Source organism: Anabrus simplex, chromosome 5 (genome assembly GCF_040414725.1).
Source record: "Anabrus simplex isolate iqAnaSimp1 chromosome 5, ASM4041472v1, whole genome shotgun sequence".
In the NCBI taxonomy this organism is placed as follows: domain Eukaryota; kingdom Metazoa; phylum Arthropoda; class Insecta; order Orthoptera; family Tettigoniidae; genus Anabrus; species Anabrus simplex.
The window spans coordinates 368,240,189-368,265,205 of NC_090269.1; the positions used below are offsets into that span (position 1 = coordinate 368,240,189).

At 40.5% G+C, this 25,017-nt stretch overlaps 1 protein-coding gene across 1 annotated transcript in view; it reads left to right on the top strand.

Annotated features, from left to right (window-relative positions):
• Window positions 1-25,017, top strand: part of LOC136874127 (uncharacterized oxidoreductase YjmC) — a 205,722-nt gene that overhangs the window by 82,993 nt on the left and 97,712 nt on the right. Inside the window, exons 2-3 of the mRNA XM_067147686.2 lie at window positions 273-659; window positions 18,922-19,110. Of these exons, the coding sequence (XP_067003787.2) occupies window positions 317-659; window positions 18,922-19,110 (532 nt within the window). The 5' untranslated portion in view covers window positions 273-316. The remainder of the gene's footprint in view (window positions 1-272; window positions 660-18,921; window positions 19,111-25,017) is intronic.

The window sequence follows — 25,017 nt, forward strand, 5'->3', positions numbered from 1 at the left end:
GGACTGATTTCGTTGTTGTTGTTGTTGTTATGTTTAATGTGACAGTCACATGCATTAAATATTGGTTATTTTCATAACATTTTCCTATCAGTGCACAGATTTTCCGATGTCCTACATTTTAGAGTATTAAAGTCCTACATTCCGCTAGAATAATGTGGTAACCCTCAACAGTTACGAAATCCTAACCTTACTTTCGCAGATCAAGACCATTCTATCCTCTTTGATCAAGACATTACACAGCATCTCACAAGAAAATATGTTATCTTTTGCAGTGCATCGCTGATTGCCATAACTGCTCCTGCGCGCGCAATCCGACATGGCCTTGACGCTTCCATCACAGCGCTGGTACTGCCTCCTGCGACTAGGTACCACACTCTTCAGAAGCATGGCGACCTCGAGGACCGACTCATCGGTGACCGAAACCGACCCATCGGAGACCGACCCCGCCCTATCGGAAACAGAACTACCGAAGACCGACATTGATCCACGTTACCGCCCAGGGGAAGGCGGCGGACTTGTGTCAAGGGCTGAAGTAGAGCGGTTCATTACAGACTGCTTCGTAAAGGTGGGCTGCGGAAAAGATTCAGCCAAACAACAGGCACAACTTCTGGTGGCTGCGGACTACAGAGGACATTTCAGCCATGGCCTTAACAGGCTCGGTGAGTAACACATCTTCATTAGCAATTCAGTGCTGTTAATTAAAAATGTCATATCTACCATTGTCGGGCTGAGCAACGGCCGCTTGGTAGGTCATGGCCCTTCAGGGCTGTATTATGCTATGTTTTTTTTTTTTTAATTTTATATCTACCATTGTATTAAAAAGCATTTATGCTGTTAAAATCCCTATCTATGCTTTGGACACAGCACTGTGAAGTATGGATCACTTTATCTTCAAACACGCCAACAGATAACAGATTTAGGTCCCGGATCAACAATGCAGTTACTGATGGGATACTTTGTTATAATTTCATTATGTAACTTCCTTCATTTGGTGTATTTCCAACGTGACCTTTAGTATGTTGATATATTTTTTAGACCATGAAAAATGTTTTTAAATCTAAGAGCCAACACTCAAACCTAGGAACCAAGTATTTTTTCAAGTACTCGCATCGTTAATATACTAGCGTCCAGCCTTCTGAAAAAAATAAAACTTAGCAGTAATAGCAATAGGTAGTGGGATATTATAGTTTTATACACTAGGCCTCCAACAGATTACCACAAATTGTAAAAACATTGGACTAAATAAGACATGCCACTATGTATACAAATTTATGAAAGTAGCTAATTGTTGCATACGTATATTTTGATACTGTTCTAAGAAACTTGTAAATGACTATTGTCAACAACACCAAATTGCACAATTCCTTTGTTTGTATTAGTCTGTCATATTAAAGGATTAATAACTTAAAATGTAAACATTATCTCCCTGCCTAAAGACAAATATGATACCAGAAACAATCCATACTTTACAAGACATCCTTAGTTTGTCTTTAGTATCCATGCACATGCCTAGGAGCTTTGTATTCTGTCAACATACGGAAATAAATTCCGCGATAGTACACACTATTTCACTTTACAATAGCAAATAAGATTCTATTTTGATAGTACAGGAGCATCGCAGGATATTATTCGTGTCATTTTCATGAGAAGAATATTTGAGTTATTTCTATGTGGGTAATATTTTCTTTACGAGAGATTTCCTCGACGCCAAAACTTTCGTACTTAACATTTCATTTTTCTTATACAGTGCCTTGATTATTATTTAAAACGGTAATAACATTAATATCAAAGTAGAAATCGCTAGGAATGTCAAGAGGTTGTGTATTATTACATGCGCTTTTCAATAGTTCAGCGACAGCAAACCGGGCAATAAACATATAAAGGGAGAGATTATACTCAGAAATATAAGGCGCCAAAGAAAAGATTTTAGGTGCCATGGTGACCTCGCGCCCAGGATTTGTCGTGCTCTGTGATATACTGAAATACATTCCAGTATTTGTTTAAATTCAAACGTGGCTAGTCTTTAGATAAACCCAATACTCAGTCTTGAAAACCATTAAACTATAAAAATGGATAAAAATTAGAATTAGTTGTCCCTAAATGCTTTGTTGCTTGCCTATATTAACATGAAACAAACAGTTTTCTGAACTAATTTAAGGCCTTAACAAATATTCTTAAGATGTATGGATTTAAAAGTTTACACATATAGGTTAAGAGTGACATAAGAATAGATGTGCCTAATTTCGGGAAAGATCAATTTTTCCAGTATTGCCTCCGAGAGCATGAATTTTAATGTTATATAAGTTGTTGAGAGTTAAAACTTAATGCTCATTTAAATTTGAGGAAAATACGTCTTTCTTGGTTTCATTCTTGCTTGAAAATCAGATTTCACGAAACATGAAGTGGGCTATCAATTTCAAATGTAATAAAGTCGAGTCATTTCAAAGATGATCCACATCGCATTGCAACCCCATCCATAGTATCATTTTCATAGCTGGGTGTAGATTAATGTTAATGAAACTAAACAAGAAGGGACTGATGCTCATGATTTTAATGAAGCTATTATTACTAAACAGAAGGGACTGATACTCATGGTTATCTTCTCCTTACAACAATCACCGCTATTTATCTAACTGAATAATAAATACTCAGCTTCCCCCACGGGCTTACACATCGTGAATGTGTGCTTTTTTTTTTTAATATCCAGCTCTTCTATTTCACCTTTTCTACCCGATTTTCCTTGGTTGGGTCGTGTTGTTTTCGTACTCCAGCGGCTTCGTGTTAGGTTTCAGTGCCCAGGAAGTTTTTCCCATTTATTTTTAATTGCACACCCTTTATTGGTTATTCGTTTTCTCTAGAACAGTGGTATTCAAAGTGTGGTACGCGTACCATTAGCGGTACGCGGGATCGTCTCAAGGGGTACGCAAATTTATCGTAGCTTCTGTTTTCGGTGAAATGAAATAGCGTATGGCTTTTAGTGCCGGGAGTGTCCGAGGACATGTTCGGCTCGCCAGGTGCAGGTCTTTTGATTTGACGCCGGTAGGCGACCTGCGTGTCGTGATGAGGATGAAATTATGATGAAGACCACACATACACCCAGCCCCCGTGCCAGCAAAATTAACCAATGATGGTAAAAATTCACGACTCTGCCGGGAATCGAATCCGGGACCCCTGTGACCAAAGGCCATGGAGCCGGACTCTGTTTTCGGTAAGCAGCTCAGAAAAGGGTTGAGTCAACTTATTTACAAAAAAATATGTTTTGATTTAGTGTTTTTGTCTATCACTAGGTATATTATGTAAAATTCCTTACTTACGCTGCATTGCTCGCTTTTTTAAAAATTCTTTTGTTTCAAAATCCACTAATTCACTCCAATTTTTCTTCAGTAAGTGTGTATAGTACAATATAGTAATGTCTGTATAAATAATAATAATAATAATAATAATAATAATAATAATAATAATAATACACGTAGGTATATCGGTGCTAGGCAATGAAAACTCATGAGAAAACCGCCTTTCTTCACCTGTCTTATTAAGGCTTGCCGCGTTGCCTGAGAAGGGAACAGAAGACAATTGGATTTCGGGAGTACGCCAACCAAAATGTTTGAATACCACTGCTCTAGAATATACCTGCATGCTTACACATACTTCTGTATCGGTCATGTTCATAGTAACAAGGAAATGCACTTTTTCCTTTTCCGTATTTTCTGTCTGTCTGTCTGTATGTATCATTAAGCACTAAGAATGGCAGGAACACCGCTCACCGCTCAGAATTGGGCTTCTACTGTAAATTTTACTCCGAAGGAGTTACGAGGTTTCCTCTGCCCACCGACGATATATAGGTCTTCACAATATATTATTGTTATTATTGGGGAGTGGTGGTGGTGGTGATTATTATTGTATTCTCTATAAATTCTGTTATGTAGGCCTAGTACTTTTTGATAGGACCAATAACATAGGTAGACCTATTTAATTAAATTTTAGGTGCCTTCCCCTAAACTACCATTTCATCCAGGGTGAATACAATTGTTTATAGCTTAGACTGTAGTTCCTTATTCTCCGACTCTATATACCGACTTTCATTACATTCTGTTTACCCATTTTCTCGTCGCTCGGCGTTGATATGGACTTAGCAAGAAAAATGCATATTCATTAATATATCTGTTATCACAGCCCGTACGGAAAAATGTATAAGATATAAATGATCGGAAATTGTATATAACTTTAGTAATGCAGTATTTATCGATGGGACCAGTAATAACATAAATATTTGAGAATTAAATTTTAGGCCTTACCGTAAACTACCATTTCATTCAGCGTGAATAAAATTATTTATAACCTAGACTGTAGTGGATCATTCCCCGACTTTACATACCGATTTTCATTAAATTCTCTTCAGCCATTTTCTCGTGATGCGTGTACAGACAGACAGACAGACAGAAATTACGGAAAAGGAAAAAGTGCATTTCCTTGTTAGCATTCCTGACCCGATCGGATAACTAGAAACAGGTTGTGGATTTTTATTTTCATTATTTGGCATACAGAAACAGTAATTTGTTATTTCTGGTACAGTACAATCGCAATATACTCGTACTTTAGGGATACGAAGATAATTGGATTTTGGGAGTACGCCAACCAAAAAGTTTGAATACTACTGCTCTAGAAGGTACCTGCATACTTACACGTAAGATTAGTGTTGGGAGGGACTGATCCATTACGTATCATCCAACTGCCGACAAATCTACCATGCTCCAACTACAACAAGTGTTGCCAGGTCTCGGGAAGGAAGATCCCTCGTTCGATGTACCGTACTTAATTTGTTGACTCTTCCTTAGGCAGGCCGGCGTGGCATTGGGAAATTTAAATAATAATAATAATAATAATAATAATAATAATAATAATAACAATAACATACATCTTCATTATAGAAGATGCAGCGTCCAGTCTGCATGATTTTACTGAACTCCGCCACAGTCCTCTATTTGTAACTAACTCCGAAGCGTCATTTAGTTCTATATCTCTTATCTTTATAAATCACTAGAAACTGAGTCTAACCATGGTCGTCGTAGTCTCCCTCTAATTCTCTTAGGCTCCATGACCGAGTCCATTGTTCTCCTAGGTAATCTAACCTCCCCAATTCACCTGACTTGACCCCACCATCGGAGTCGGCTCATGCGTACAGCCTCATCAATCGAGTTAATTTCTAAATTAGACCGTGTATGCTCATTCCAAGTACCCTCCATCCATTGTTCCCACCTGTTTGCACCAGCGGTTATTCTCGCTACTTTCATGTCTGTTACTTCTAACTTACGAATAAGATATCCTGAGTCCACCCAGAGTTCACTCCCGCAAAGCAAAGCTGGTGTGAAAACAGACCTTTGTAAAGATAGGTTTTTGTCCGGGAACTGACTACGTTCTTACAGAATACTGTTGATTGCAACTGCCAGCTCACTGCATTAGATTTGCTGCACCTTGATCCAATCTCACTTACAATACTACCATTCCGTGAGAATGCACATCCTAAGTACTTGAAATGATCTACCTGTTCCAGCTTTGTATTCCCAAACTGGCATTCAGTTCTCTGGGGTTTATTACCGACTGACATCAGTTTAGTCTTGGAAAGGATAATTTTCATATCATACTCATCGCACCTAGTTTCAGGTTCCAAGATGTTAGACTGCAGGCTCTAAGCACAATCTTACATTAAGACCAAGTCGTCGGCATAGGCCAAATTGTTTACTACATTTCCACCTAATTGAATTCTCCCTGCAACTGTATAAACCAAGAATAACGGCCGAGAGGCTTCGTTGTGCTGACCACACAATACCTCATAATCTGCAGGCCTTCGGGCTGGGCAGCGGTCGCTTGGTAGGCTATGGCCCTTCAGGGCTGTTGCGCCATGGGGTTTGGGTTTGGTTTTTTTGAACCAAAAACTCATTCTCTTGGAAACCTCAGAGCAAACCGAGACCTTGTCTCTCCGAAGACGCAGGCATTCCGAGGCGTTTCGATGTACTCAACAATTTCATTGATCTATAATAATAATAATAATAATAATAATAATAATAATAATAATAATAATAATAATAATAATAATAATAATAATAATAATAATAAGGTCGTGAACATTGCTCATATTATTAGCGTGATACCCAAGCTTATTGTTAAACTAGCTTATGTACCCGTGCTTCGCTACGGAATTCTATATTGTATACAGAATTCTAGGTTAGGTAGTGTAAACGTTGTGAGCAAGATTGTATTAAGTTGCATAGCTCTTAACGTTGCCGTAGAAACACGACGGGGAAGTCACCAACGACTTTTCTCGTATGAAGACTGGGTTAGGGGATTTTCATTGTAATGGTAGGCCAGCTTGCCTACCGTCAGTCACAATCAGGTTGGGGAGTTTTCATTATGATGGTAGACACTCTCCGCGTGCCTTTATAGATTCTCGGAAAGACTCTCTTAGTGGTTTTCCCAACTGAAATGAGCATGGGTCATTACAATGACGTCAGTAGGAATGGCGCGATTCAAAGCAATGCTTTCATATGAAATACTCGATCAAATGAAAAACCACACATTTTCTCACTTTTAACGAACAGCACTATGCTGCCGAACTGAAAGTCCAAAGCTACAGAGCTCGAATGACCAAAACGCAGACATCCGTGATCCGTGAACAATCTTCGTCTCTTTTTCGCCGGGGAGATTCGAATAGTGGATAGTCCCGGGGCAAAAACTATGCCCGTTTACTTATCTGTTTCCTGGGAGTACCCGATTAGTCGGAAAATCTCAATTCACTACACTGGCAGGGGAAAGAACTATCTGACGTGGAGGCAATTTTTCCTCCAAGCCAGAGAAGAAACCACATCTTCGCTGCTAATTTGGAATAAAATTAATGTAGATTTAATAAACGTGAAGAGGAAGAAGCTTTTCTTAAGAAACGGCTCATTTCAGGGTTGAATTTTGAGTTATTTAGTGAATCGTGGTACTTTAATTTGGAACAGGGCTAAATTGTAATTCTAGACCAGTTCATACTACTACTACTACTACTACTACTACTACTACTACTACTACTACTAACCGAGCCTCTGACTTAAGTGCGCACACTGCTCATTCAAAACAGCGCGTCAGAGTAGGTATCGAATAGCTGGCATACTAAGATGAACCAGTGGGTTACGTACCAGCACTATCAGAAAATGTATGAACCAGAGGAATAGCATGCTAAAGAAGAAAGTTATCTAACTCCTCAGCTATTTCCCGCCAATATTCAGTTAGCCTGTTATACTCGGTACGCAGCAGTAATCCCATCTATCGGAGTTGAATGTCAGCATAAGAGGCAAAGAACATTACAACAAACAACGGCCAGTGTAATGTTATTGTTGATCAATGTTACGTGCTTTCGATATTGTAGGCCTTCACATTATTAATTGTCTTCCGGTTCTGAAATACCACTCTTATCATAGTCGGTGCGGTAAAACTGAATAAAACATAAATGATCGGAAATTGTACTCTCTATAACTTCTGTTATGTAGTACTTTTCCATAGGACGAAGAACATAGGTAATTAAAAATTAAATTTTAGGTGCCTTCCTCTAAACTACCATTTCACCCAGGGTGAATAACATTGTTTATAGTTTAAACTGTAGTTTCTTATTCCCCGACTCTATGCACCGATTTTCATTAAATTCTGTTTACCCATTTTGTCGGGGCTCGGCGTTGATATGGACTTAGCAACAAAATCCAAATTCATGAATATCTGTGTTATCATGGCCGGTACGGTAAAAATGCTTAAGACGTAAATGATCAGAGATGTAATTCTATTTAACTTTAGTTATGTAGTATTCATCGATATGACCACTAATAATATAAATATTTGAGAATTGAATTTTAGGCCTTCCCCTAAACTACCATTTCACTCAGCGTGAATAAAATTATTTATAGCCTAGATTGTAGCGGCTCGCCCCCCGACTTTACATACCGATTTTTATTAAATTCTCTTCAGCCGTTTCCTCGTGATGCGTGTACAGACAGACAGACAGACAGACAGAAATTACGGAAAAGTAAAAACTGCATTTTCTTGTTACTGTGGACATGATCGATACAGAAATACCACTTTTCAAATTCTGAGCAATGTGCAGACAAAACTCTTATTTTATATATATAGATTACCTTTTTGCCTGCTGCCATTTCTTGATGGATACAGTACTTTTGTATCCATCTCTTGGCACAGGCCAGAGTAAAGTGTAGCTTCCACCGAAGTCCCAGTCTCATCCATGGCTGTGACAATATAGAAGCTGCTGGGGTATGGGTGGTGCTGAGTAATGTCATTCAGAGCACGATTAGTGCATCTGAGTGTTATGAAAGGAGTTGCTCATAGTCAGTCGTGCTGCAATAGCACTTTCTGACCCAGTGAGGAAAGCAATGGCGAACTACCTCACTCCTCGGCTTGCCTAGTACGCCTCATTTTGGTGCTGCCATTGGTTTTTGCGGTTTCCTTATAACCGCATAACCTTTGGTGGTGCTATTTGAGGATCCAACCAGCCTCTGGGCTGGTGACCTAACAGACAGACAGATTACTTTTAAGAATGTACTTACATTATTGAGTAAGTCTCTGATTCTGCACATAGGCTATATGGCTCGTTGATTGGCCTTATCCTGAGTCTACAGTTTATACCTGAATGATACTTTCGCGTCGTTTGTAATACTATCACAACGGCATTATTTTTATTCACTTATATCCACGTTGACTCGTACTAGAATTATTCTTTTTTATTTTTTTTATCTTTTATTGGCTGTCAAGGAAAATATTGTCTCCACACTGGCAGTAATTCCCAATATAGTTTGAATTTTTCTCATAATGCGTCAAGTTATGGAAGAACATTCTTAAATGATTTTATTTAGAAAAATGCTTAATGAAATTTCGAAAGCTAAGAAAATGAAATTAAGCAAAAGAACCCTAATTTCTGAATCATTCTTTAAAAGAAATCCATCAATTCCTTTCACTTTGAAAAATCCCTGCGCCGAGGGAGAAACAGCGACCATGACATACGCTCGAGAGACCACTATCAGAAATGGGCCACCTTCACCATATAGATACTCCACTAGCTGTGATAGCAGAATTCTAGACCAAGGATGATTTACTGAACTGCTGGCTTTATCTAGTAACTCTTTGCTACCTACGCCTGGCAGACTATACTGCAAACAATTTCAAGTGATGTGGTTTTAGGATGGCTGGTATGTGAGTACAATAAGTACACTTAAATCACACCTATTGGGAATGTGCCTGAAGAGCTCCACCACCTCGGGATGAGGACACGGGTTTATCTTCTACTACCTCCGGAGTACAATGAGTATCATTTTTAGCTGCCCTTCTTAGGAATTCGGGTTCGATTCCCTGTACCGTCGGAAACTTTTGGCAGGAGGCCCGGTAAGTGGTTAAAGTGGTAGGCCTGCATCTCAATTGGGTGTGTGCCTAGAAAGAGCTGCACCACCTCAGGACAAGCACACGAGTTTGTCCTCCTCCATAGTGTAACAGTTGGCGCCATTAGGTGCCGTCCTCGAAGATCTGGGTTCGATTCCCGACACTGCCAGAAATTTTAGATTGGCGGGATGACTGGCAGCTGGTCCCGCGGTGTAGGGGTAGCGTGTCTGCCTTCTATTCGGAGACCCCGGGTTCGATACTCGGTCAGGTGAGGCATTTTTACCTGGATCGAGGTCCACTCAGCCTGCGTGAGTATAATTGATGAGCTATCAGATGGTGAGATAGCGGACCCGGTCTAGAAAGCCAAGAATAACGACCGAGAGGATTCGTCGTGCCGGCCACATGACACCTCGTAATCTGCAGGCCTTCGGACTAATCAGCGGTCGTTTAGTAGACCATGGCCCTTCAGAGCTGTTGCGCCATGGTGTTTGGTTTGGTTTTAGGACGGCTGGTATGCGAGTACAATTGTACACGTAGCTCACTTACATTGGGAATGTGCCTGAAGAGCTGAACTACCTCGGGATGAGGACACGAGTTTATTTTGTCCACCTCCTTAGCGTAGTTGCCGTCGTATGATGTCCGGGTTCGATTCCCGGTACTCTCAGAAATGTAAGATTTGGTAGAGGACTAGTACGTGGTTAAATTGGTACATGCAACTCACCTGCAATGGGAGTGTACCTGAAAAGAGCTGCACCACTTCGGTATGAGAACACGAAGGTGTTTTACTTTGTATTCGAAGTAGCATATGTTCGTCAAAAAAAATCGGATGAACTAACGAGCTTACTTTCTTACGTAATATTGCATTTTAAATGTGAATTTACCATAGTTATTTTCGGTGGGAGCAGAAACGAGCTAAAGAGCTTTTGGTGCTACATATTATATTGTTTTTATAGATTTCTCTCTTAGTTCAAGATGTTAGTAGAGACGAATTAAACGAGATAAATGAGAAGGAAATCGGAAGGTTTCTATTTCCTTTAAATAGGCTACTTTATATGTTTATCTCAGACGTAACTATTTTTAGTTTTAAATATGTGTCTGTCCCTGGAGTGTTGGTAGTTATTTCTGTTAGGTCAGTGTGAACCGGACGAGTTGGCCGTGCGCGCAGCAGTGAGCTTGTATCCGGGAGGTAGTGGGTTCGAACCCCACTGTCGGCAGCCCTGAAGATGGTTTACCGTGGTTTCCCATTTTCACACCAGGAAAATGCTGGGGCTGTACCTTAATGAAGACCACGGCCTCTTCCTTCCCACTCCTAGCCCTTTCCTATCCCATCATCGCCATAAAACCTATCTGTGTCGGTGTGACGTAAAGCAACTAGCAAATAGGTCAGCCCCGTGTCTGCAGATTTACTGGCACGTAAAAGAATTTCTGCGGGACTAAATTCCTGTACCTCGGCGACTCCGTAAACCGTAAAAGTAGTTAGTGGGACGTAAAGCCATTATTTATTATTATTATTATTATTATTATTATAAAAAACGTTTAAAACGGGTGTGTTCCAACTGCATAAAAATATTATTATTACATTAAACATTCCAAACCTATATGACCAAACGGAAGAAAGGAGAAACATGGAGTTACTGGCATTTCTGTAGGCCTGTTGGTTATTTCATAAATGACCTCCAAACTCGACTGTACGTAATATTTTGGTCGACGGTAATCGTTAAAAGCTCCCATCAGTTCAGCCATATTATAGTTGATACAAGTGGAATAACACGTCATGGCTATTGTCATCAGTATAACGATGTGAATATTGTAAAGGTCTGTGAATATGAAATTTTATAAGTGAAGTGTCGACCTTCGTATACACATAATGCGAGTGTTTTTCATATAAATTCGGCTTTTTACTGCGCAAAAATTTCGGAGCCCATAACCATCAAGAAGAAGAAGAAGAAGAAGAATATTACTGGGCTGTCATTTGGAATTCTCGGAACTTTAAACATAGCTAACAAATGTATGCGCATCAACGAAGACGAAAACGAATTAGGACCTTAAAAGTGTGTCATACGAACAAAAGGTTGCACTGCGAATATACATCTTTATGTAGGCTAGCTATCTCGACTTTTTATGAAGTTCTTGAAAATAAGGAACACTTTCTTACAAACTGGTTAGAGACAGGTTACGGGTAATAAAGAACAATAAAATGTCATAAGCAGAACTTGTAAAAAAGATATTTACAGTGCTCTAGTAGTGGTGGTGGTGGTGGTGGGTGGGTGGGGGTGGGGGGGGAGGGGCGAGGAAGGAGCGTTTAATTAAGACCAGGGAGTTGTTATTAGAAAATGAATAGTTCCAACATGTCTAAACTAGTCGGGTAATATTTGCACTCGTTAAATTTTCTATTAACATGTGCATTGTTACCCAAGATTTACCAGTACCCTTTGGCATTTCCTGAACAGGCGTAAGAAATTAGAAACGTACCTACTTCAAGGATGTTAATACTACAGTAAATTTTCTCTCTTCAATTGAATTGGCAGAAAATACATTCGATTAAGTAGCTATTGATCACAAACGTAAAACGAAAATTTCTCTTGATGACCGGCTTCGAATGCGGAATAAGGACTGTGTTTGTGTATTCCCGACATATTATCCATCACACCGTCCCGTCAAAAGAGAGACACATGTATCGTTCGGGACTATCCTTTAGGATAAGCAGAAATCTTTCACAGAAGCTCTGCCGTGACCTACAGCCGTTTGAGATAACTGTGAGATAACTTCTGCATCATGTAATAGTCTAGATAATTGCTTTAGTTTCTTATTATTGTTCCAACTAAAAGGGGCCCCAGCGACTCTTAACTCGGGAGTGCGGTTTGGCATTGCTTCCACTTGCTTGTGCCAGGCTCCTCACTTTCATCTATCCTACCCGACCTCCCTTGGTCAACTCTTGTTCTTTTCCGACCCCGTCGGTATTAAGTATCGAGGTCTAGTGAGTCTTTCATTTCCACGTCCTTCGTGGCCCTTGCCTTTCTTTAGCTGATACCTTCACTTTTTGAAGAATCGGACCCCTTCCACAATTTTTCCCTCTGATTAGTGTTAATAGAGGATGGTTGTCAAGTTGTACTTCCTCTTAAAACAATAATCGTCATCATATTATTGTCCTACAGCCAAAAATGTTAAATATTAAAAATAGTTCGCTCTTTCACCCCCACCCCCTCACTTTCCATGGTTTTACAGCCCAGATGGGCCTTGACTTACCAAGCGAGCGCTGTTCAGCCCGCATGTTATCAGATTACAAGGTACACGTGGTCAGCACGACTGCCAGTCATTATTGTTGGCTTTCTAGACCGAGACCACTTTCTCACCGTCAGATAGCCCCTAAATCGTTATCACAAAAACCGACTGGAACGTTCTCAACGTACAAAAATCGTGTTATCATACAATATCGTGTAAATTGCAATTGTTTGGGATTACCAGGGTGCAGTGGCGTTGACTTTGGAGGGGGAGGGGCAAGGCGTTCTCTGCCCCCGAAAATGATCGTGGGTGTGGGGCAGAGTCCCATTTCACCCTCCCCCCACAAAATTCTCCTCCTAGATGTTAAGTCCCCTTGAAGCGTGGAGTTTGGTAGCCTCCGGAGGCTGAAAGCCGTTAAATCAGGAGAGAACATGTACTTATGAAGCAAGTTCTCATTTTTTTAACTTATGATTATTTATGATAGCTTCGTACATAAAACATTCCCTCAATATATGTATCTATGAATCAAGGTTTATTTTTCTGTTTACTTGTGAATATTACCGGTATCGAAAACTCCGTACAAAAGACTCGTTCAAAGATATAGGCCTATTTGAGAAACAAGCTCTGTTTTCGCCCTCTTTTTTCCTGTTTGTTTGTGAATATTGTTATTATTTAGGACCACAAACCTACTACGCTGGCGTAGCAGGGGGAGAGATGATACTCCCACGTGGCGCGTCCCAGGTGGCGGATAGTGGGGTCCTAACCGGCTTGCCGGCGGACTTGAGGGAAATAAAATACCTCTCGCGGACCAAACACACAGCCCCCTGTGGGTGGAGGACGCCGACGAAGAATACACCCACGGTATCCCCTGCCTGTCGTAAGAGACGACTAAAAGGGGCGACCAAGGGATGATTGTCTTGGAACCATGAAACTACTTGTGATTAGTACCACCACACGGAGAGCATCATGGGTCGTTTTTACTTGCGCGTAGTACCACTATATTAGGTACCAAATAGGTTTGTGATTAATAGCACACAGGAGCACCGTGCGGTCGGCTTTTGCAGTACCTGTAATTAGTACCACCATATGAGCAGGACCATGGGATGATAGCTACCATGGTTCTGCCTTGCCTGTGATTAGTACCCACTATATGAGGAACACCACGGGATAGGGGAAGGTCCCTGTGGTTAGTACTCTTATGTGATGAACACCATAGGTTTGCGTTGCCTGTAAATGGCGCCGCAAAGTGAGAAAAACGTAGGTCTGTATTATATGTCGAATTTCATAACCTGTGAGTAGTGACGTAATGTGTGGAATACCGCAAGTCTCTGCTATTTTTGACTAGTGCCGCAACATGACAAATACCATGGTTTTACATTCCTAGCGATCAGTACCGTTATGAGGGGCCGATAACTTGGATTTTGGACCCCCCTTTAGACTACAAGCATCATCGTTTCAGTGTTATGCTATAGAAGCAGTCCCTTGGTCAGTAATCCTATTCTTTTACGTCAGTTTGTGTGATTGTAAAGCATTGCGGGACGCATCCACTGATTGTTTTAAATTCATGTCCATCCATTCGTTCTTCGTCCTCACGTTTTGAATTCTGGTCAGTGGAGAATTTGAGACTTTTACTTTGTCATTCCATTTCGTCTCATTTCGTACCATTAGGGGCCGATGACCTTGATGTTAGGCCCTTTAAACAATAACAACAATCATCATCAACATCATTTAGGAACTTTTGCAGTAATAGTTATTCCTCATTTCACATGGCTGTGTTCATGTTAATCATGCCCCCCGCCCCCAATAATTACCCGACGTCGGCGCACCTGTCAGGGTGTTCATGTGCCCCTGATATAAACTATATGCCCATCCATCCCTTTTTGGGTGAAGGCCGGAAACTCTGGCACCCATCTGTCCACTCTGTCGTCTGCAGCGCACGTTTTACAGTATTATCGCTGAAGATTGTAAAAGTAGAATCACAAAAAGTTTACCTAAAATTTCAAAAAAAAAAAAATGTACAGTCAGTGTTTCCTAACTAGGCCTACCCTGAATACAAAACAGCGAAACGCGGCCAACCAAGGAGGCAGCTGATAATAATGCTATTTGCTTTACGTCCTACTAACTACTTTTACCGTTTTCGGAGACGCCGAGGTGCCGGAATTTTGTCCCGCACGAGTTATTTTTACGTGCCAGTAAATCTACCGACACGAGGCTGACGTATTTGAACACCTTCAAATACCACCGGACTGAGCCAGGATCGAACCTGCCAAGTTGGGGTCAGAAGGCCAGCACCTCAACCGTCTGAGCCACTCAGCCCGGCAGGAAGTAGTTGAAATGAAACTTTTAACACCCTAACTGTGATGAATGAAAAAAATAAAGGTGTTGCAGAAACTACTAGTGTGTGCAACGGCAGTGATACAACTGATCAGGATGAGGTAGGTAGCACTATTGTGTTAAAAACAGACAATAGTGCCCAGACTGATTATCTGACTCTTGTAGTTCGTAAATGGAGGGAGGTCAGTAATTTGAAACGTGCAAACTGAAATGCTTGCGGGCTACTGTAAAGAAAGTGAAAAGGCAACACGGTGAGATTCGTGAAAAGTTCCAGAATACGAATAAAAACAAATTAGAAACAACTTCCGAAAATAATAACGTGAAGGCCTTCAAGAACAGTTACGAGCCTTCGTGAAAGTTAAGCACAAATGGAGTGAAATAGCCGTGAGATACTGCCTTCTATGGCAAAACAAATCCCCATCCCTCAGCTCTTCGAATTGAGCCAGCCTAATAGCTAGTATGGAGATCGAAGGCAATGAATCACCGCTTGAAATCAGACGTAAACAGCTGAGTTTGACATACGCACTCAAGATAGCTGGCACAAGTAACCACTACTTAAAATCTCTCTTATTTTCAAAGAGACATAAAGGAAAACTCACTGGATCTCAATCCCAACCATTTACTATCAGAATATACAATCTTCTCGAAGAACTAAATCTAATCCTTCCACCCACTTTACTTTCGCACAACTCCCTAGATACCCCTCCATGGAAGGCTCGCTTGCCTTCAATTAACTCGGAACTGAACAACAATCTTAAAGCTCAAACTGATACAACGAAATACCAACAGTTATTTCATGAAATTTGCAATAGATGATCATTATATAGTGCAATTTATACTGATGGATCAAAATTCAATGAGAGAAATGGTTGTGCGTTGAAATACAAATGAGTAAGCTGTTTTTCAAATGAACTGTATGCCCTTTACAGGCCATGATTCATATTTCAAAAGCAATATTCTCTGATTCAAAAAGTGCATTAACTTCAATACAAAACCATCAACAACACACCTCCTTGTTAAAGAAATTCTTCAAATGCCGTTCTACAAGATCAAGATTGTAGGAAAAAGATGTTATTTTAGTGTGGATACCATCTCACAGAGATCTCACCAAGCAATGAATCAGCTGATCAAGCAGCAAAAGAGGCAAGTAGTCTTCCAATCAACGACCCTCAAATTGCCACTCCACATTCTGATATCATCGCTTACATCAAAATCGAACTATACGAGCATGGAAAATGGACTGGCTTAAAACTTCCAGTAGCAAAAAATTAAAATATCTACGGGAATATATCCTTTCCAAAACATCACCAGACATGAACAAGTCTTAATCTCCCGACTGAGGACAGGACACGCCAATATCACCCATAACTATCCCCTAGAAAAGAAACAACCTCCCACCTGCCGTAAATGTAACTGTTATCTTACTGTCAAGCACATTATCTCAGAATGTCAACTGTATTACCATTGGTGCCAACACCATAACATACCTAAAGAAATGCAAGTGACATTGGCTTCTCCAGCACCGAGTCATCAAGTCGCCAACTTCCGCAAGGACACTGGCTTGCAATCCAAAATCTGATAAATTTACTAACATTATATTTATTTATTTATTTATTTATTTATTTATTTATTTATTTATTTATTTATATTTTTCCTGATAATTTCAATATTATTACTCTGTAATCACCTGTAAGAGTCACGATAAGCCTTTTGAGTTAAAGCGACTATAGACAACCCTAATAAAAAAAATAAAAACATCTTCGTCTGCGTATGAGTTTGTCCCAAATGGGGCTGTGTTCACACTTCCAAGCAAATCAATCCTAAAGCGCTATCTATGTTGGCACCTGTTCAAGAAAACATTCCTCTTCTTCTTTTCGACCTGTGGGGTCGCGGATGCAAATTGTGTAGCATATGTGGATTATGCGCTGTTTTACGGCCGGATGCCCTTTCTGATGCCAACTCTATGAAGGGATGCAATCACTATTGCGTGTTACTGTGGTGATTGGTAGTGTGGCATGTTGTCTGGATGTGAAGAGGAAAGTGTTGGATGCCCTTTAAGTCAAAGTTCAGCCCCCATCGGCATGGGAGTAAGAATGTGTGAAAAAGAAAATGTCCGAAATGCAGCGAGCGCTGGCATTCGGCCATCTCTCACTTCGTGGACGAAACTGTCTTTACACCGGTCTGTTTTCAGAACAACTTTAATGTACAGGAGTGAAAGGTGGGTGGACTCAGGATTGAGTTCTAAACTAGAAGTAATAGATACGAAAGTAGCGAGAATGATTGCTGGTATAACAGGTAGGAACAATGATAGGAGTGTACTCGCAATGAGGAGAGAAAGTCTAGTAGAGGAATTAACTCTATTAGGGAAGATGGACGCATAAACAGGGTTCGATAGTGGGGTAATGTGAGGCGAATGGAGAAGGATAGGTTACCTAGGAGAATAATGGACTCGGTCATGTAGAGTAAGATAAGTAGAGGGAGACCAAGACGATGATGGTTAGACTTTGTTTTCTAACGATTTATAGATAATAGGTATAAAACTAAACGAAGCCACAGAACTAATTACAAATAGAGGATTGTGGAGGCGTTTAGTAAATTCACAGAGGCTTACAGAACGAACGCTGAAAGACATAAGTCTATAATGAAGATATGTGTGTTTTGTCCCTGCACAATTTAAACATCCTGCTTGCATTTAAATAGCCAGTCTTAAAAAATGAACCCCCACCCCTTGAAGAAATTTTGCGTTTGCCGCTGAACGGAACTGTAGACCCAGCGTGTTGGCCGTGCAGTTATCGGCGCGCAGCTGTGAATTAGTATTCAGGAATTATTGGGTTCCAACCCCACTGTCGGCAGCCCTGAAGATGGTTTTCCGCTGTTTCCCATTTTCACACCAGGAAAATGCTGCGGCTGTACCCTAATTAAAGCCACGGCCGCTTCCTTCCCACTCCCAGCCCTTTCCTATTCCATCGTCGCCATAAGACCTATTTGTGTCGATGCGACGTAAAGCAAAAGAAAAAAAGACCGGATCCGTAGCTCCATTCTGGTTAGTATCACGAGCACAAATATTTGCATCCAGCAACAGGAAAAGCACGTGAAAGCATCGTTACCATATGGCAACACAGTGATGAGTTAAAACTACATTAAGAAAGAAAACTAGTATTGCAAACAGAAATATAATGTAAATTTCTTTAATAACATCCCCCTGTCGGCGGCGACGCTAGAATAACATCCACGGTATCCCGAGCTTGTCGTAAGATGCGACTAAAAGGGGTCCCAAGGAGTCTTAATGTGGGAGCATGGGTTGGTGACCATGGGGCCCTTAGCCTGCGTTCTGGCATTGCTTCCACTTGCTTGTGCCAGGCTCCTCACTTTCTTCTATCCTATCCGACCTCCCTTGGTCAACTATTTTTTTTTTTTTTTTTTTTTTTGCTTTACGTCGCACCGATACAGATAGGTCTTATGGCGACGATGGGACAGGAAAGGCCTGGGAATGGGAAGGAAGCGGCCGTGGCCCTAATTAAGGTACAGCCCCAGCATTTGCCTGGTGTGAAAATGGGAAACCACGGAAAACCATCTTCAGGGCTACCGACAGTGGGGTTCGATCCCACTATCTCCCGGATACGAGCTCACAGCTGCGCGCTCCTAACCGCACGGCCAACTCGCCCGGTCAACTATTGTTCTTACAGATGGAGGCCTAGGGAGTCTTTCATTTTCACGCCCTACGTGACCCTTGTCTTTCTTTGGCAGATACCTTCGTTTTCCGAAATGTCGGATCCCTTCCATTTCTTCCCTCTGATTAGTGTTAATAGAGGAAGGTTGACCCAGTTGTACTTCATCTTAAAACAATAACCATCATCATCATCATCATCATCACCACCACCACCACCACCACCACCTTTAATAATTTAATGTTTGGAAATGCCTGTAATTAATGTTTCTGTATATTTTCAGAAATATACTTGAATGACATACGGAAAAAACTCTGTGATCCAAATGGAGAGCCCAGAATCATGAAGCAGACATCCGCCACAGCATTAGTCAACGGCATGAATTCACTGGGCGCGGTAGTTGGTAACTTCTGCATGAGGCTGGCAATTACCAAGGCAGCAGATACAGGAGTTGGCTTGGTTGTCGCTAATAGTAAGTACTGTTCTATGTAGACTTATGATTAGCCTGGAGAGTCCTGGTTTTGTAATATTGTCCTTGGAACTATCTGGGAATTTGGGAATATGTTCGTGAAAACAAGTGTCGAATGTTTGTGAGCGGTAAGGACATTTCGTTGATAGAAAGAGGTTGACTTCTGTTGAATATTATAAAATCGATTCAGAACTTTTCATGTTATGAATTTTACGATGGTATTAACACAAGCAAAACTTTTTTGAAAATATAATTTCTAGTGAAACACTAGCTGTAGTATCTGTCCTTGACGGGACAATCACTTAGCATGTGCATGATTACATATTTGTCCACTCCCCATATTGTCCCCCCGGATTTTGAGACACACTAGTGGGCATGCCTCTACCTGTCAGCGGCTTGTGACGTACCTACTCGCTTCCTTTTTAGCCCACGAGAGTTGGAGTCTGACGAGAAAAGTTGCTCGAAATTTCGTTGTTAGTTTTTTTTTTGTGTGTGTGTGTGTGTAAATTAATCAGTGGCTAGTTGTACAGTTATATTCTGTATTGAACACGTGTGTTTGTCGAGGTTATTGTCAGAAACTGTTCATTTTGTTAGTGATTATGAAATCTCATATTTATCGACAATGACGTGTTCTGTCTTAAATGCTGAAATTATTAGCACGAGCTTAGGAATGGGTCCATGTATATTGAATTGCATTAGCCCTACATGATTGCTTTATTAAACACTCCGCCTGTATTAAAGGGTGATATGCCGCAAATAGGTATAACTATGACACGCAGCATACTTCGTAGTTACTGCTTTCGGCGCTTAAATGTCAAGACTTCAACTGTAGCCAAATACAGTTCTTTTTTTGCTAATTGCTTTACGTCGCACCGACACAGATAGGTCTTATGGCGACGATGGGACAGGAGAGGGCTAGGAGTGGGAAGGAAGCGGCCGTGGCCTTAATTAATTAATTAATTAATTAATGGGAAACCACGGAAAACCATCTTCAGAGCTGCCGACAGTGGGGTTCGAACTTACTATCTCCCGAATACTGGATACTGGCCGCACTTAAGCGACTGCAGCTATCGAGCTCGGTGCCAAATACAGTAGAGACAATACACGACACTTACGGATTTCGCCTTGCTGAAATGGGAGACAATTCGACGGTGGCGCTCCTAGTGACTTGACCTGAACAAATCGCGCTAAATTCAAATATCAATGGAAATGTATATACGGAAATGGATAAATAAATTACGTCTAGAAAGAAAGTGGTATTGAGATATTAACTTCGAAGTTGCTAAAGCAATTCTGGATAAATTAATGAAGAATTATTTAAAAGGTTATTATTCAAAGACTGAAATTAGACATATAAACAAGGTGTGAAATGGCTTGATCTTTCATTTATGCATTACTTTTTTAGCTTTAGCATTCCTGCCTGAAATCTTACTGTTGGATTTGTCTTTTTTTCCTCATTTAAAAACATTGTACCATCACATTAAGACATTTGTCAATAAAAATATCGGCACATTCCTTACACATATGATGCAATGAATTAACATTTAATAGCTGGACAATTTTCCTCTTAACATGAAGCCTACTAACAGAAAGAAAATCTATAAAATCCCGGCTTTAATCTGAGAAGAGGGATAAAAGAAAGAAAAGTTTGAAAATGTTGTCGATAGTGATGCTTTGAGGAATATTTACGTACAATTAGAGTAAAAATGTAACATACCCTTGGCTGTATAGTCGAGGATTTTTAAAGTCGCTGGCCTGGAAATGATCTGAACAGATCTTATAATTCTTATACAAGCGCAACGTCCCTTCTTTCTTGTACACTTTATCCAAATCGCTTCTGTGACATTTCAAAACCAGGACCAGAATGAGAATGGTAGTTGGACTGTTAACAGGCCACAATACCTTACAGAGACACCTACACATCATGAAAATCACCCAGGATCCGATGTGTAGAAGATGCGGCAAGGAGGAGGAGACCTCCGCGCATGTGTTATGTCAGTGCGAGGCTTTTGCAAGCACTAGACATCGATACCTGGGCTCACATTTTGTGAGCATGGAGGACATCAGGAACGCCAAAATCCGGACACTAGTATCCTTTATAGGAGCACTAGGTCTGGACTAGGCAAACCCGTTCAAGGGGCACAAAGGGTCTTCATAGACCTACGTGTGCAGCTCTGCAAAAACAGGGCTCACCCATTTCTTATCTATCTATCTATCTATCATTTCAAAACCCACAGATCACACCTACAACAACACATTGGTATTGAAGGTTAATTGCTGCACTATACAATAAAATATGCGTATTATATTTTAAGCCCGTTAAAACATGGGTCGAGCAGGTCAAAAGATTATGAAGTAATATAAAAATCTGTCACTGGAAGAATATATATGCAAACACAATATTACTTACATGTTTTTGTCACGAGGGAACCTGAAGAACGACCGCGCATTTTTCTCTACTTCGTAATTACTGCAGCCAAACACAGCACATACCTTTCCCCTCATGTTGAGAGGACATATCAAGGAATGACACACGCTACTATTTAATCATGTCAACTCACTGAAAACGCATAAATAACACCAAAAACTTCACACAAAAATACACGTGCTCTTATGACAGAATCGGTACCGTTCAGGTCTATCCGCTAGAGTGAGCTCCAATAGCTGTCCCTCGATATCTCGCTCAGTGTCGCGTATTGTCTCTACTGTATTTGCTGTAGCTTCCTTAGGCCAGGCGCAAGTCGAGACCGCAGGGTGACGCAGGGAGGCAGACTGGGAACTCAACTGCGCACAGAGAGAGCAAAAGTTGAGATGGCAGTTCTATCACCACTGCGAGCAATTTTTTGTGTCCATAGTGTGTGCAATGTACACTCACGTTCATAACAACCACAACACCTTGAAAGACTAGAGATAGGAAGTTCATATTCACAGGACATGTGCATTAGTATGTTCTGAAGAAATGATTAGCATTTAAACCATGTAGGCTCTCAGGTTCAAGGTCCACATCGATATCTCGGTGCACTACCACCTACTAGTAAAATATGCCTGCGGCTCTCGTTGTCACTATAAACCGAAGGTAATGGATCAGTGTTATTTGAGAGACGTGGAGGATGAATTTGAAAGAGGGCGCATTATTGGGATTGTGGTTATGTAGACCAAAGGTATCGGCAAAATGTCACTGTAATATTTGTCCCAAATGAAACATAATAACTGCTTTTACACCAATAAAGTGAAATATCCGTGGTAAATTAAGAAATACCGTCGTTAGTAGAGAAATATATGCACATACTTACGGGCCGTAGACAGGACTCCTTTATGTTGTATTCCGCTGCTCGTGCCGTCTTTTGTTTCTTGAGGTCCAGGGCTTGCACTGACGAATAGGAGTGCTATGTCTGTGAATTGTCATTATCTTTGTCCATATGACTAGCGCGGGCAGTTCAAACAGCAAAATAGCATGATCCTTGGACCAATAAATATATTACTTGTTTGTTGAAAGGAAAATAGTATGATCCCTGGACCAATAAATATATCATTTAATGAATGAGTTAGGGCACAAAACGAATGAGCAACTAAAATATGGATACATACTTTATTGCCTTACAACTATTTTTTCTGCTACGTTGCGGTGCTTCGGTGTTTTGTTTGTCTAACACTTTTATGTGTGATGTATTTGGTCATTGAAGTTGTTTGTGGAATACTGTGTAGGAGGGATACTGACTGGAGGGTGATTGGGGATTTAAATGAGACTATGGAGTGGGTATGTGGGAAACTGGGAGTGAAATTTCTAGATCCTAATGGGTGGGTAGGAGATAGGGATCTGCGCTCGGATGGCCTTCATTTAAACTGCAGTGGTACGTATAAGTTAGGAAATTTGTTTGGAAGGGTAATAGGGAGGTACATTCAGGGAAACGCGATGGCGTAGGGAGCGGTGATAAGGGAACAGGGAACTGGAAATCAAGTAGGGATGACATAAAATTGTTAGTGTTGAACTGTAGAAGTATTGTAAAGAAAGGATTAGAATTAAGTAATTTAATAGATATATATTTACCAGATATTGTAATAGGAGTTGAATCATGGCTGAGAAATGACATAATGGATGCAGAAATTTTCTCACGGCACTGGAGTGTGTATCGTAGAGATAGGATAGGAAAGGTGGGAGGGGGAGTTTTCATTCTGGTGAAAGAAGAATTTGTAAGCTACGAAAAAGTTAAAGATGAGACACATGAAATTCTAGGTGTAAGGCTCATTTCTAAAGATAATAGGCAACTTGATATATTTGGAGTGTACAGATCGGGAAAGGGTAGCACTGATGCGGATTCGGAATTATTTGATAGGATAGTCAGTTATGTGGGAAACGACATGGAAAGAAATGTGATTGTAGCGGGAGATCTGAATTTGCCAGATGTCAATTGGGAAGGAAATGAGAACGACAGGAAGCATGACCAACAAATGGCAAATAAGTTAATATGGGAAGGACAGCTGATTCAGAAAGTGATGGAACCAACCAGAGGAAAAAATATTTTGGATGTGGTGCTGATAAAACCAGATGAGCTCTATAGGGAAACTGAAGTAATAGATGGTATTAGTGATCATGAAGCTGTTTTTGTGGTAGTTAAAAATAAATGTGATAGAAAGGAAGGTCTTAAAAGTAGGACTGTTAGGCAGTACCATATGGCTGATAAAGCAGGTATGAGGCAGTTTCTAAAAAGTAACTATGATCGGTGGAAAACGGTAAATAAAAATGTAAACAGACTCTGGGATGGGTTTAAAGAAATTGTTGAGGAATGCGAAAACAGGTTTGTACCTTTAAGGGTGGTAAGGAATGGTAAAGATCCACCTTATTATAATAGAGAAATAGACTAAGAAGGAGGTGCAGACTGGAAAGAAATAGAGTTAGAAATGGCTGTGGAAGCAAGGAGAAATTGAAGGAACTTACTAGAAAATTGAATCTAGCAAAGAAGGCAGCTAAGGATAACATGATGGCAAGCATAATTGGCAGTCATACAAATTTTAGTGAAAAATGGAAGGGTATGTTTAGGTATTTTAAGGCAGAAACGGGTTCCAAGAAGGACATTCCAGGAATAATTAATGAACAAGGGGAGTGTGTATGTGAGGATCTTCAAAAGGCAGAAGTATTCAGTCAGCAGTATGTCAGGATTGTTGGTTACAAGGATAATGTCGAGATAGAGGAAGAGACTAAGGCCAAAGAAGTAATAAAATTTACATATGATAATAATGACATTTACAATAAGATACAAAAGTTGAAAACTAGAAAAGCGGCTGGAATTGATCAGATTTCTGGGGATATACTAAAGACAGTGGGTTGGGATATAGTACCATATCTGAAGTACTTATTTGATTATTGTTTGGCCGAAGGAGCTATACCAGATGAATGGAGAGTTGCTATAGTAGCCCCTGTGTATAAAGGAAAGGGTGATAGACATAAAGCTGAAAATTACAGGCCAGTAAGTTTGACATGCATTGTATGTAAGCTTTGGGAAGGCATTCTTTCTGATTATATTAGACATGTTTGTGAAATTAATAACTGGTTCGATAGAAGGCAATTCGGTTTTAGGAAAGGTTATTCCACTGAAGCTCAACTTGTAGGATTCCAGCAAGATATAGCAGATATCTTGGATTCTGGAGGTCAAATGGACTGTATCGCGATTGACATGTCTAAAGCATTTGATAGGGTGGATCATGGGAGACTACTGGCAAAAATGAGTGCAATTGGACTAGACAAAAGAGTGACTGAATGGGTTGCTATATTTCTAGAAAATAGATCTCAGAGAGTTAGAGTAGGTGAAGCTTTGTCTGACCCTGTAATAGTTGAGAGGGGAGTTCCTCAGGGCAGTGTTATCGGACCTTTGTTTTCTTATATATATAAATGATATGAGTAAAGGAGTGGAA